The sequence below is a fragment of the Enhydra lutris genome, unplaced genomic scaffold (genome assembly GCF_002288905.1).
Source record: "Enhydra lutris kenyoni isolate GAN:26980312 unplaced genomic scaffold, ASM228890v2 scaffoldscaffold12, whole genome shotgun sequence".
Taxonomy (NCBI): Eukaryota; Metazoa; Chordata; class Mammalia; order Carnivora; family Mustelidae; genus Enhydra; species Enhydra lutris.
Genome location: NW_019154096.1, coordinates 1,996,350 through 2,009,320, shown reverse-complemented (window position 1 = coordinate 2,009,320; position 12,971 = coordinate 1,996,350). Strand labels below are relative to the sequence as shown.

Below are 12,971 nucleotides of genomic sequence, written 5' to 3'. Positions count from 1 at the left end.
TCCATGACCAGTTCCAGTTGAGGGAAACTAACTGAGGACCCCTGCATTATGTGGCTCCTCTTTCTGGAATGTTCCAAGAGACTAGGGACAGCTCACTCTCTCTCACTTCATTCCAGATGGCTCATGTAGCACTGCCTCAGAAAACCTTTCCCAAATACCTTTTGGGAAAGGGGGAGCCCTTGCCCCATCACTCTATACCCCATTATTCTGTTTTCTCCATAGCCCTGAGTTCCGAAATCATACCACTCATTTACTTGCTTACTTTTCCACTAGGACATAAACACCATGGGGATAAGAGCTCAGTCTCATTCTTGTCAACAAACTTACCTGACTTGCGTGCAAAAAGGAAGGGCTCGACAAAAAATTTGCTTACTGGGTAATAAGCACATTTTTCAAATCCCCTTCAGTTTATCCATTCCACAGACAACAACAGAGTGCCATACATAACTTTAGTACCACTAATAAAACCTGAATATTTGGAAGACCTCGAAAGGCTTTATCCCACCTTGGAATTTGAAGTGGACTCCAAGAAACAAAGCCGGTTGCCAAACCCTTCTGCGGCCAAACACAGCTTCTGTTGCTCTTTCTGGATGGTCGTGGTACACTGCAGAACCACCTCGTCGTCCTACAGAGGGGGAGGCAAAGAGAAAGGGGAAGTGAGGTTTGATATGCCTAGACAGTCTAAATCAGACCTAGAAGACTAGGATTTTAGTGCCTATTAAAAATTAAAAATTTTAGCACCTATTAAAAATGTAAAAACAACTTCCCAAAAAATTCCACAGAATCAATCCCTAGAGAATTTTTCCTTGTTTAAAAAAAAAGGTAACTGGATGGAAGGAGGAGAAAGAGGTGATTACTACTCAGGCAGTCAACGGTTTCCTCACTAGCATTACTGATCCGCACACGCAACCCACAGGAGGAGTGATAAACTACAGAATCTCCACATTAGCACTCTCGCTCATGGTTTTAATCATCAAAATGACCAAGCAATCATCTGACATCAAGCGTCATCAGGACCAGTCCCGGTTCCAACAGCAGGCACACATCAAGGAAAGTTCTAGTATCTTCTTACGCTAGTCATTCCCAGTTGATGAACAGACTTTGAAATTTAAAAAAATAATAATGAAATAATAGAATGTAGGCAGAATAGACTTTTGTGGCATTTTGGCTATGGAATATGATATCTTGAGTTGAATCAAAATTTGTGCCCTAGGTAATAGACCTAAGACATGGACTCAAAAAACCAAGAATACTGAAAGGTAAATATTTAAGGAAGATTTTAGTTTTTACGGGCTAAGTCTGGAAAAGTGAGGGCCATTGTGTACTTGCTTCACTTCCTATATGGTGCAGCAATACCTAATAACTGACTTACAGCACCAGTCACAGGCAAAGTCCGATCTCTTAATAATCCCCTCCCCACTCTCCCTCCAGGTGCTCATTAATTTCCAGTGAACACTCGACTGCTACACTTAAGAAGTCATCCGCTTTAAAAAAAAAAAAAAAGGCATTATTTTCATATAACGAGTACATCTGAATATTAATTCATGTTCAGCATGGCTATAATAAAAATAATGAAGGGTTTTTGTTGCTTATGTAATCTGCAACATCGAAGATATATTTTGTTTTCCAAATACGCAGCCTAATAACCAAGAACCGAATTGTGCTGATGTGCTCCATGGCTTACCAAATCCCCCCAGTCCTTTACTACCTTGTCTCATTTCCCCTCTGGAACTAACTCGAGCATGCAAACTGCACTCTTGGGTAAGATGGGCTCCTCTGGATGCTGGAGACCATCTAAATTCCACTTAGTAAATAATTACTTTCATGCACTCATTAAAGACAGTCTGGGAATGAGAATTAAGAGAAAATAAAAAGATATAGGACAGGCAACAACAACAGTGCTACTGAGGAAACCCCCAAGAGAAGAGGGGGCACATCATATTGGTCAAGAAGTGTAGTGTGTATTGGTCCTGGCACTAACGGATTTACTCTTCCCCACATCCCGTGATGTAGAGCTTATCCACACTCATACAGATGAGGACAAGGAGACTCAAGGTAACTTGATGCTCACAGAGCCAGCTGATTATACATATCTCTAGGCACTGATCATCCAACCTAATTTATCTGAATCTAAGAGTCCTTGGCCCCACGATGCTTCTAGATGGCTCAGCTTTTTTTTTTTTTTTTTTTTTTTTTTTACTATGTTTGCTGGCTAGAAAAGTACTTCTCAGTCTTTAATGTGGATCCTATCACCTGTGGGAAATGCAGATTCTGTTTCTGTTGGGCTTGGGTAGGGCTGATCCTGGATTTTGAACCAGTGATCTGAGATGCTAAGATCCCCAGTGGGTCCCAGAAAGGGGAGAGATGTCAGGAGACATGTGAGCAGTCTCTTGTAAGAGCTTGGAGGCCATCAGTAGTAGCTGCGTGTTAAAATAAGTCCATATACTTTGGACAGAACCAGAAAGAAGAGCACACGTGGAGATGGTCCTTGATATGTGGTCCATCCCAGCCATATTAGGGAAGGGAACCGATATAAGTAACACACTGAACTACCCTACTAGGTTTATAAAACCAACTCACTTGGGCAAAGTGTCGCTTCAATCCAGTGCGTCAACACTGTGTGATGGAGTGCCTGGCCACGAAGCAACATTAAGTTCAAGAGCGTTCTGCCCCACCACCAAGGAGAGAGGCTCTAACTACAATGTGCAATATCATGATTCCACTTGGAATGACAGCACCGAGCCTGATGCACTTATCACGCTTTTTCCAGTTTACCTGGGAGCTATTGTGATTGTATATTCCAGAGCAGAGGGTTCCTTTCTGACAGAAAGTAAAATATACTGAGTATTGGATGGACCAAACACCACTCATAAAAACCTGCCAGGTCCCTTTAATTAACTCATCACTCATCTCGAAGCATCATTTTTCTCCAGAACCATGCTGGCTTGAGAGCCTACTACTATGCATTGGAGAAGTCATGATGAGCAGCTTTTTAATTTATTATAACCCATATGCAGTAAATCTGGTTTTTGCCAACATATACATGTGTGCATATGGATACAGGCGCGCGCATGTGTGCACACGCACACACACACACACACGAAATCTCTTTTCTATTCCAAGAGCAAAGACTAATAAGCACAGCCTCATCCTGTTGGGACTCCAGAGAGTTAATTCTGTTAAGGTAACAGAATAGTAAGGCTATACATTGTATCTCTTGGGTCATAAAGCTTCTGAATTAGTCTCTGCCACCCTACCTGAGGTCCAGGCTCCTCTCATTTCCCATTTTAATTGTGCGCACTGTTGGTGCACCTGAGTGCCAAAATGCACACAATGGCCCTCACTTTTCCAGACTTAGCCCGTAAAAACTAAAATCTTCCTTAAATATTTACCTTTCAGTATTCTTGGTTTTTTGAGTCCATGTCTTAGGTCTATTACCTAGGGCGACAAATTTTGATTCAACTCAAGATATCATATTCCATAGCCAAAATGCTACAAAAGTCTATTCTGCCTACATTCTATTATTTCATTATTATTTTTTTAAATTTCAAAGTCTGTTCATCAACTGGGAATGACTAGCGTAAGAAGATACCAGAACTTTCCTCGAAACACTGGAACTTACACCATTGTCCATTTCATATAAAACAAACTGGAAGAAATGGAAGTACTTGTTTTTTTTTTGTTGTTGTTGTTTGTTTTTTACAAATTTAGAATGAAATTAATTGTGAAAAAATACTCTAGGAGAAACTTCATGAACTCTGTGAAAATAAATAGCACTTCAGAGAGAATGCTCTCTGGCTTACAATTCCCCAAAGTCCTGTGAATCCTATGCCAAATCCATCAACTTCTCATAATACCAGCTACTGTCATCTCTTGGTTTTTATCTTCAAAACCCACTGAATAGTCTTCCACACTGCATATTCCCTTCCCGTGGTGCTTTACCTCAAGGCCACCCCATAAACCTGACCATAATGTTAGGTTTTAATGACTTCCCATTACCCTAAGGGAAAAGACCAAAAAACTCCTCTAGTCTACAAGGACCCACTCTGCATAGACAGTACCACCCCAACATTTCCTCCAACCAACCTTCCTTCGTCCCTCTGCGCCTACCAGAGTTTGCACATACTATTAAACCCTTTCTCCCTCCTCTAGTTAAAGACATATTCATCTTTCAAATCTTAACTCAAGCATCCATTCCTGAAGTGGGCCTTCCCTGACCCACAAGGCTTTTTCAGTTCCTTTGTTTTGAGCTCCTATACCACTATATTCCTTCACTTTACATAACAATACATAATGACATTATTGAGTTACAGCACCTAACACTGCGCTGGGCACATGTAACATACTCAGTAAATGACTACCTTAATCCACTTCTGGATTGCTCATAAATGTGCTGCCACACTGACAAAATTGAGTTGCTTTTTAGAATTGCCAAAGTAAGACCCTACCTTTCCAATTAAAGTTAGCATGGTATGATCCCATTACGTGATTTTTCTGGTCATATTCAGCCAGGAAATAGGGCAGTATTTGAGGACAATTGCTGATCTTATTATATTTGTGACAAATTTTAATGAATTGTAAGCACCTGTAGCATCAATGAGATTACTGGGGGGAGGGAGCACTAGTCTAGTCCCTCATTTCCCCATAAACATAATAAAACTTTGGTTACAACTCTTTCCATACACCATCTAAGCAAATCAAACATACCATCCTCTTGGTAAGTCAAGAAATGTTCTTCCTCACTCGGGTCATTAGGAAGTCCCTCAAATCACAGCAGGGATTCTTCTTAGACCCTTATGATGATTGTCTTTTGAAATGTTTATCCACGACTACACCTTCCATAACTTGTCTTCTCCCTTGGTTAGGTAATAATTTTTCCACAACTGACTCCAATTTAAAAAGCTCACTATATGTATTGCATTCTATGGCTATTGGTGAAGCGGGTCAGATTGAATTCTATGGAAACCAGGGGTCCACTGAAAATAACTGTTGGGGATGCCTGTGTGGCTCAGTTGGTTAGGTGTCCAACTTTTGGTTTTGGTTCAGGTCGTGACCTCATGGTCATGGGATTGGGCCCCTCCTCTGCACTAAACACAGAGCCCGCTTGGGATTCTTTCTCTTGTGCTCCTCTCTCTCTCTGCCCCTCCCCACCCCCTGCATACACAAGCATACACATACACATCACTCTCTCTAAAAAGAACAAGAGAAAAGTGCTTCAGTTAAAATCCAAGGCAATCACACCATCCAACTCAGATATAGTAAATGCTCCATAAATATATGCTGGATGGAATTCCTTTTGTTAAATGCTCTTGTACTCTTCCTGTGACCTGACAACGCTTTAGAACAGAGATTAATGCTGCATTCCAGGCAATTCTGTGATGAGTAAATAAGACATGATTTCTAGAACAAATGCTGCCAAGTCTGCTGGAATAGTACATGGGAAATAACTATCAAACAACAGCAGTAGCTTCTTTCAGACATTCATTTATCTTTTAATAAATATTTATTGAGGATCTAGTATGTAATAGGATAGATCCTAAGCACTTGAGATAAATCACTTTAGAGATCAAAGATCCCTGAATTCATTATGCCTACATTCTGGTAGGGGAAGAGGGACAATAAACAAAAACACAACAGATCTGTAAATTAGGTTAAAGTTCTGTGAAAAAAAATGGAACAGTGTGAGAGGCATCAAGAGTGCTGCTGTGGTAGGAAGGTTGAAATTATGAATAGAATGGCCAGGCCTCATTGAGGGGATGAGTTCCAAGCAAGACTTGAAACAGGGAAGGAGAACAGACACTGCAGGTTGAGGAATGGCCAAAGCAAGTCCCCAAGGCAGGAAGGCATCCAGCATGGTCAAGGAAACAGATGATGTCCCTGTGGCTGGAACAGAGCAGTCAGAGACAGGAGGGTGGAAGCTAATGGGTAGGGCTAGACCATGAAAGGCCTTGAGCCCAGAGTCAGATCTTTGGCTTCTGCTGAGGAAATGGGGGGCCACTGGGTGCTGTACTAAACCCAGGGAGACAAGGAGGCAGCACAATGACCTGAAGTGAGCAACTTCAGCCATTCAGGGGAGAGGAAGATATTCAGACGAGGGTGTAGCATTGGAGGTGGACTGAAGTGAGCCAATTCCAGACACATGCTGCATTTATCGAGTGCCTCCTATATTCCAGGAACTGTGGTAAGTGGTCACAAATTTGTATCCTTTACATCATCATCGCATCTGGCTTTTCTGGCAAATGGCCCAATAAAATGTTATCTCTATTATATGTTTTTCTTACAGCAAACATGTGGTTATCAGAGCAAATGAGTTAACACAATTTAAAAAAAAAAAAGCCCCTATTTTTGGTCTTGCACTGAATTTATATGCATTCATTTAAAAAATATGGACTATTCTCAGTTTGCTCATTAGCACAACCATAAAAATGACCATGCCAAGCAATGTTCGAAAATACTGTTTATGACAGTTCCATGATCTTTAAAAAATTTTTGTCCAAACATTAAAAACTCTATCAGTTATAAAAGTACCAAAAAAAGGAAAAAAAGTCAAATATTTAGTCTCCTATAACCTAAAACATTAAAAACACAGAGATTAAGGTGTTTTGTTCTTTGTAAAACCCTTATCCAGAGCAGTCGGAACAGGGCCTGCCTTATCCTTCTCATTATGTAACTCTCCTTCTGGAAGGAGCATCTCCTCAGTGTGTTGGCAAATGGTCTTACTCCTACATTTAGATCACTCTCTAGCATTTTCAGAGTTTAATGTGAATTTCTTAACTGGTGTCACTTCCTCTGGGACGTCTCCTATCTCTTTGTCACAACCATATTCCTCATTTACGTCAACGAGGTCGCCTTCACCCGGGCCCTCTGGCTGCACGTCTATGCTTTTGCAAGGGCCAACCTTGTCCAGACTCCCACTCCCACTGCTTCTACGACTCCACTAATGTTCCATCAGAATTTCATTTCCAGCATTCCTATTTTTTCTCTACTGCACTTTCATCTTTGTTGGCCAATCCCGCTTACCCATGCTTGGGAAATGCCCGAAGCCTTGATCACAGGGAGATGAGGAGATAATTAATGCAACTGCGCAGGTGTTGTCTGTGTTGGACACGGAGCCCAGAGGTGCAGTGACCAATCACCATAGACTCTGAAAGCAGCACTCTGCTGGGTCACTGATCATGATGTCCATCTGGTATGTATTTGACCGCGATTCATAAAATAAAGAGCTAGCAGGGAAATCTGTGCTTTATGCGGTTCCTCACAGTTGATATATCTTGGTAAATGAAATATGAACCTTGATGTTGGGGTGCTGATGCCATTTAATCAAACACGCCAACTGAAATTATGCCAATGATAAGCGTGCAAATTGCAGGTCATCACCTATGTTTGCCGAGATGCTACTACAGACGCAACAATTTGAACATAGTATATTATTAAGGTAGAAGTAGCAGGAGTTGCTGACAAATTATATGAAAAAAATCCAGACAGCTACTATTTCAGAAATGGTGGTTGTACAACTGGACCAAAATAAAATTGTCACACTAGAGAGAAACTCTATAAATAAAATGAAGACAGAATAGCCTCCAACTACGGATTTAACCTTTATGCCCACCCGGAAACTCAGACAAGGAGATACTCTATGACTATATTCTTGGTATAAAAGCCTTCAGTCCTCATTCAGCCCTAAAAAGTACATTTTTAAATTCACCCAGTAAAAATACATTGAAATGTCTGTGGCACAGCCTGTAATGCATACTCTGTCCCTAGATAACATCAGAGACTTCACAGTGGAGAGAAATCCTATAAATATGATGAAAACAGAAGAGCGCTGGGCCTCAGCACACCCCTATAGAGACACCAGAGAACCCACACAGGGGGGAAAGAGTCTATGAATATAAAGATTATGGGGAAGACATCAGCCAGAAGGCCAACACTTATTCACACTAAAAAATCTGTATGACAGAGAAACTCTGTGCTTTCAATCAGTGTGGAAAGGCCTTCACTGATAAATGAAAAACATGAGCAAATTTGCACAAGAGAGGAGGTCCATCTCTGTCATTACTGTAGAGGGGTTTGGGGTGAGCTCCAGCTCCCATATGTAGAAGAAAAGGGCAAAAAGTCATCATCTTTAAAGAAGAAGGCAAGGGGACATTTACCAGGAGGTATAACCCTCTGGAAGGATTCCAGAGAATTTCTTCTCTGAAAACAGATCAGTGAAGAAAGCACCCAAGATCCTCTCCTCATAGAGCAACACCTGTAAGACAGATACAGACTCAAAACGCATAACACACTCCCAGCTCTGGGAATGAAGAGCTCTCCTCCATGATCACTCATTCCTTAATCAACATTAAAGACTTCACCTGAGGAGGCACTTACCCAGTCAAGTCAAGCTTCAGTTGGAGCTTCCAACAGAAAAACCACGCTGGGGGGCACCTGGGTGGCTCAGTGGGTTAAAGCCACTGCCTTCAGCTCAGGTCATGATCTCAGGGTCCTGGGATCGAGCCCCGCATCGGGCTCTCTGCTCAGCAGGGAGCCTGCTTCCTCCTCTCTCTCTGCCTGCCTCTCTGCCTACTTGTGTTCTCTGTCAAATAAATAAATAAAATCTTTGGGGGGGAAAAAAAAAAAACCACGCTGGGAAGACACTCCCTGAAGAACACAATGCTAGTTCGGTCGAATGACCTCTGACTGAAGAGATGTAAGATAAAGAGATAATGCTGTGAGAAACGGTGAGTGCAGAATTTGGTAAGAAGTTGTAACAAAATTACAGTGATATCAGTTAAACAATATTAATTAAAAACATGCTCCTCAATAAATTTGTACTTATGAATATGAATGCAGTAAAAATTGTTGAAAATCTAGTATGTTGCTATTTCTCTGCACATAACCATGAAAATACACGGAGTGAGAATGGGCCCTTTTCTCCATTAATAGTCCTTCCCTGACGATCAGTTAGATGGCTCCTGCCATTTACACAGCACTAAACATAATTATAAATACTTAGGTTAATCAGAAAATAACTCAATGCAACTAAAAAATGTAGAATATAAGATAGCGTACCTTTACTATAGAGTGTTAAGTTTGTATTAACATAAGAGTGAAGAAAATCCCAAATTCATAATTTATTAAAAATAAATAAAATTGGATTCCTATATCCTATCATACCTAAAAAATAATTCTAAGAATTAAAGATCTGGGGACCTGGGTGGCTCAGCTGGCTAAGCATCTGCCTTCGGCTCAGGTCATGATCTCAGCGTCCTAGGATCAAGCCCCGTGTCAGGCTCCATGGGCTCATTGAGAACTGTGCTTCTCCCTCTACCCTCCTCCCTGCTCATCCTCTTTCTCTAATAAATAAAAATTAAAATTAAAAAAAAGAATTAAATATTTAATTGCAAAGGCAAACTATTTGACTTTTAGAAGAAAATACAGGTAAATATGGTATAAGTTTGTAATAAAAGAGGACTTCTCAAGCAAGACATAAAGAACACAAAGAGATTGAGAAATTCAACTTTACAAAAATTAAGAACCGGTAGCCAATAAAAGGCACCATAAAGTAAAACAATAAATCAAAATATATGGGAAGAAATTTGAAATTCATAGTAAAAACAAAAACATACATGAAGGATATATAGAGTTACTGAGGAAAAAAAAAACAAAAATAGGCAGAAGCATCAATAGCATTTCAGCAGAAAATGAAATACAAATGGTGAATAATAAGAAAGAAGTTCGATCTCATTAGTAATTAGAAAAATACAGACTAACGAGGAAATAAAATCCACTCTATATTCTCCAGACTACGGGGGGGAGGGGGTTCTGACAATACCAAGTTTTGGCACCAATGTGGAAAAATGCAAACTCTTGTACATGTCTGATGGGAGAATAAATGGTTAAAAACCATGTTAGGAAACAATGTGGCATCGTTGAAAATGCATGCCTTGTAAGCTGGCACTTCCATTCCTAAATAAATTCCCCAGAGAGAAATCTTGTTTATTTGTATGAGAAAGCATGTGTACTGATGTTCCTAACAGCACCAAAATCATGAATGAGAAATGGAGCTAACTATCAACTTCGACAGTGGCGGCAAGAAGAGTGACAGAGTCAGCCAAAAGACTGGAAACCAAGGAATGGGTTGAGGTGAGCATTTTGGAAGGGAGGCCATGAATAGTCCGCATGTGCCCGAAGAACTCTCTTTTGTGGCTTCCTATCACGTGATTTGGGGGCAGACATAGCAATCTCAAGGGTCCAGCCTGAGCTGGACATCAATAAAACGGTCACAAGTCTTGGAAAAAGAGAGAAACCAGGACATGGAAGTCTAGAGGCACACCAGATTCCACAGGTGACTAGTTCGGGACTCCTGGCCAAAAGACATACGCTTTGCAATAAAACTAAAGGCACTGAAGCAAAACTGAAGACTCCTAATCTCTCTCTCTCTCTCTCTCTCTCTCTCTCTCTCTCACTCACACACACACACACACACACACACACACACACCCCAGAGAGAGAACCGGAGGGTATGTCAAAACCCACTGAAGCATGGACAGCACCAATGAATCAACCCTGCAGAAGCCTGGGGGAAAAAAAAAATCTATATTCCTCCTGAGTAATATTATTCTTCACAGGGCTAGGATCCCACTTACACTACAGTATGACCACTCAGTTCTCAGCTCCTCACCAGTAAATGAACGGACTATCCTTCCAGGTCCCTTCCAGGACTTGCATTTTATGGTTCTGTGGGAAAGACAAAAGGAGGAGGATGGAATTCCCTTCTGGTAGAAATTCAAACATCGCAATTACCTTTCACACTTTTACTCTGTAAACTATCTCTAGCTTCCTCCCTTTTTTTTTCCCTCTTTTTTTGGTAGAGGCAACTAAAGGATATCTCATTAACATCCCTGACTATTCATACTATGTATGTGGTTTTATGCAAGAGGATAGTAGCACTTTTTTTTTAATCTCTTCTCCCCAATACAGCAGTAATCTGGGGCTCGGTGCTGTGGACAGTCAGGCTGAAATACATACACAAAATGGCATATGCAAGCTGATGAACCGCGAGGACAACATTAGCATGTGCCTGGGTAAGGTCAGCTGAAGGGAAGCTGGACGGAAACACCCAAATATCAGAGACAATCAAGACATAAGACCTGTTCTTAATTTCCAAGTTGTAAGTGGCAGCTATCCAAACTTAAGGCACAAGGCAGAATGTTTCCTCTGAATCTATAAACATTTCATCAGTGCCTTTCTAGTCCCAGTCTGGTAGAAATAAACACTTCCATTAGAGGCGAGCTTCACCTTTTTCATCTTGATACACTGTATCAGGAAATCCATCAGCAAGCAGTAAATTTAGTGCACTAATAGGCTCTAAGGAAAGCTTTGGGTTCTCCAGGATCTGCACTGTTCTGACCAACAGAGCTAGAGTCCCACCCTGCTCTTCTCATGGGCCAGCAGCAAGTTCTACTGATATGGAATTTTAGCTTCCTACCAACTAAGACTTGACAAGAAACAAAAGCTGGAATCATCTACAGAGGTGCTGAATGTCTTTCTTAAATGCTGCAGAAACCAACAAAGACATCAAACAAGGTATAGAGAAGCCTTTATCTTATGAAGAGTCACAGATAATGATCACATTTTAATAGGTCTACATTCCTCTTGGAATTTGTCATACCCAAATGTCAATCTTCCTTAAATTCCCCCCAATTTTGCCATGTCCCAATGTTCCTTATCTCCATAAGCAGCACTGTCAATCAATGTAATTAAAACAGGACACCTTTGGGTGCCTGGGTGGCTCGGTCAATGAAACGTCTGAGTCTTGACTTTGGTTCAGGTCATGATCTCAGGGTCCTAGGATCAAGCTCCACATTGGTCTCCAGTGTTAGCACGGAGTCTGCTTGGGATTCTCTCTTTCTCCCTCTGCCCTTCTCCTGCTCACGTTCTCTAAAATAAATAAAATCTTCAAAAAAAAAAAGGCCACCTAACTTCCTGCTTCTAATGCCTGCATTTCTTTCACAGGCTCTCCCACCATCCCAGGCTTTGTGCATGTCCCATGAGACTCATTCTCATGGTCTATCGGACCCCACATGCTCTAATTTCTCCAGTTCTACAGCTATCTCTCCTGCCCTTCCCCATGTCGCTCATTACAATCCGGCCATACACATCTCCTGTCTATTCCTCAAACGTGGAAAGCCCTTTTCTGACTTGCTTGCCTTTCCCTTTGCAGAAATGTTCTTCCTCTGGACCTCTGCCAAGCCTGTTCCTTCCCATTATTGACAGCTCACCATATAGTCCTCTCTGTTACTTACCACTCTACCCCAGTCTCATCACTCTCACTCTTTTATACCATGGGTCCTGCTCGGCAACTGTCTTCTTTACTTAACTGTTTTCTTGCTCATCCTCTTCTCCCCTAAAATTACATACATACCATGAACAAAGAGCTCTTGCCTACCTTGTTTATACTGATACCTAGTGCCCAGCACACAGGAGACATTCATAAAGGATATCTGGAAAATAAAAGAATGAAGGGATTCTTTCTGTGCCTGTAAAGGGGAAAGGAACTGCCATTTATTATTTGCTAGAACTACCTCCTCCAAATGCCAGGAACAGCTAACCACCATGAGACACCTATGTCCCAAGTACTGTGCATTTCCTCAATGACACACTGAGGGAAGTCCTAGATCACTTCTACTTAGCAACTTCTACTCATCACAGAGCACATCTGGCCCAGAACACCGTCACTGGGTGAGTAAATGAAGAGCTCTAGGAGGTAAGTATTATATTGTGCTTATGAGACAAGCAGGTGCTATTACTATAGCTACTTTATGGATGAGGAAAAAGCCATCCTGACAGTAAACTGCTTGTCCATGGCTACCCAGCTGGGTGTGATGGAATGGGGTGGGAAGTCTATCCTCAAACCTCTAGGCTGCACAGTTCTACACATACTGACATAAAATCACTGCACCAAGAGTCGCCTGGGGAAATTAAGG

The 12,971-nt window shown here is 41.3% G+C and overlaps 1 protein-coding gene across 1 annotated transcript in view; it reads right to left on the bottom strand.

Annotated features, from left to right (window-relative positions):
* Positions 1–12,971, bottom strand: part of LOC111144745 (ryanodine receptor 2) — a 549,385-nt gene that overhangs the window by 523,649 nt on the left and 12,765 nt on the right. The window contains 2 exon segments of the mRNA XM_022499183.1: positions 506–700; positions 6,785–6,937. Of these exon segments, the coding sequence (XP_022354891.1) occupies positions 506–700; positions 6,785–6,937 (348 nt within the window).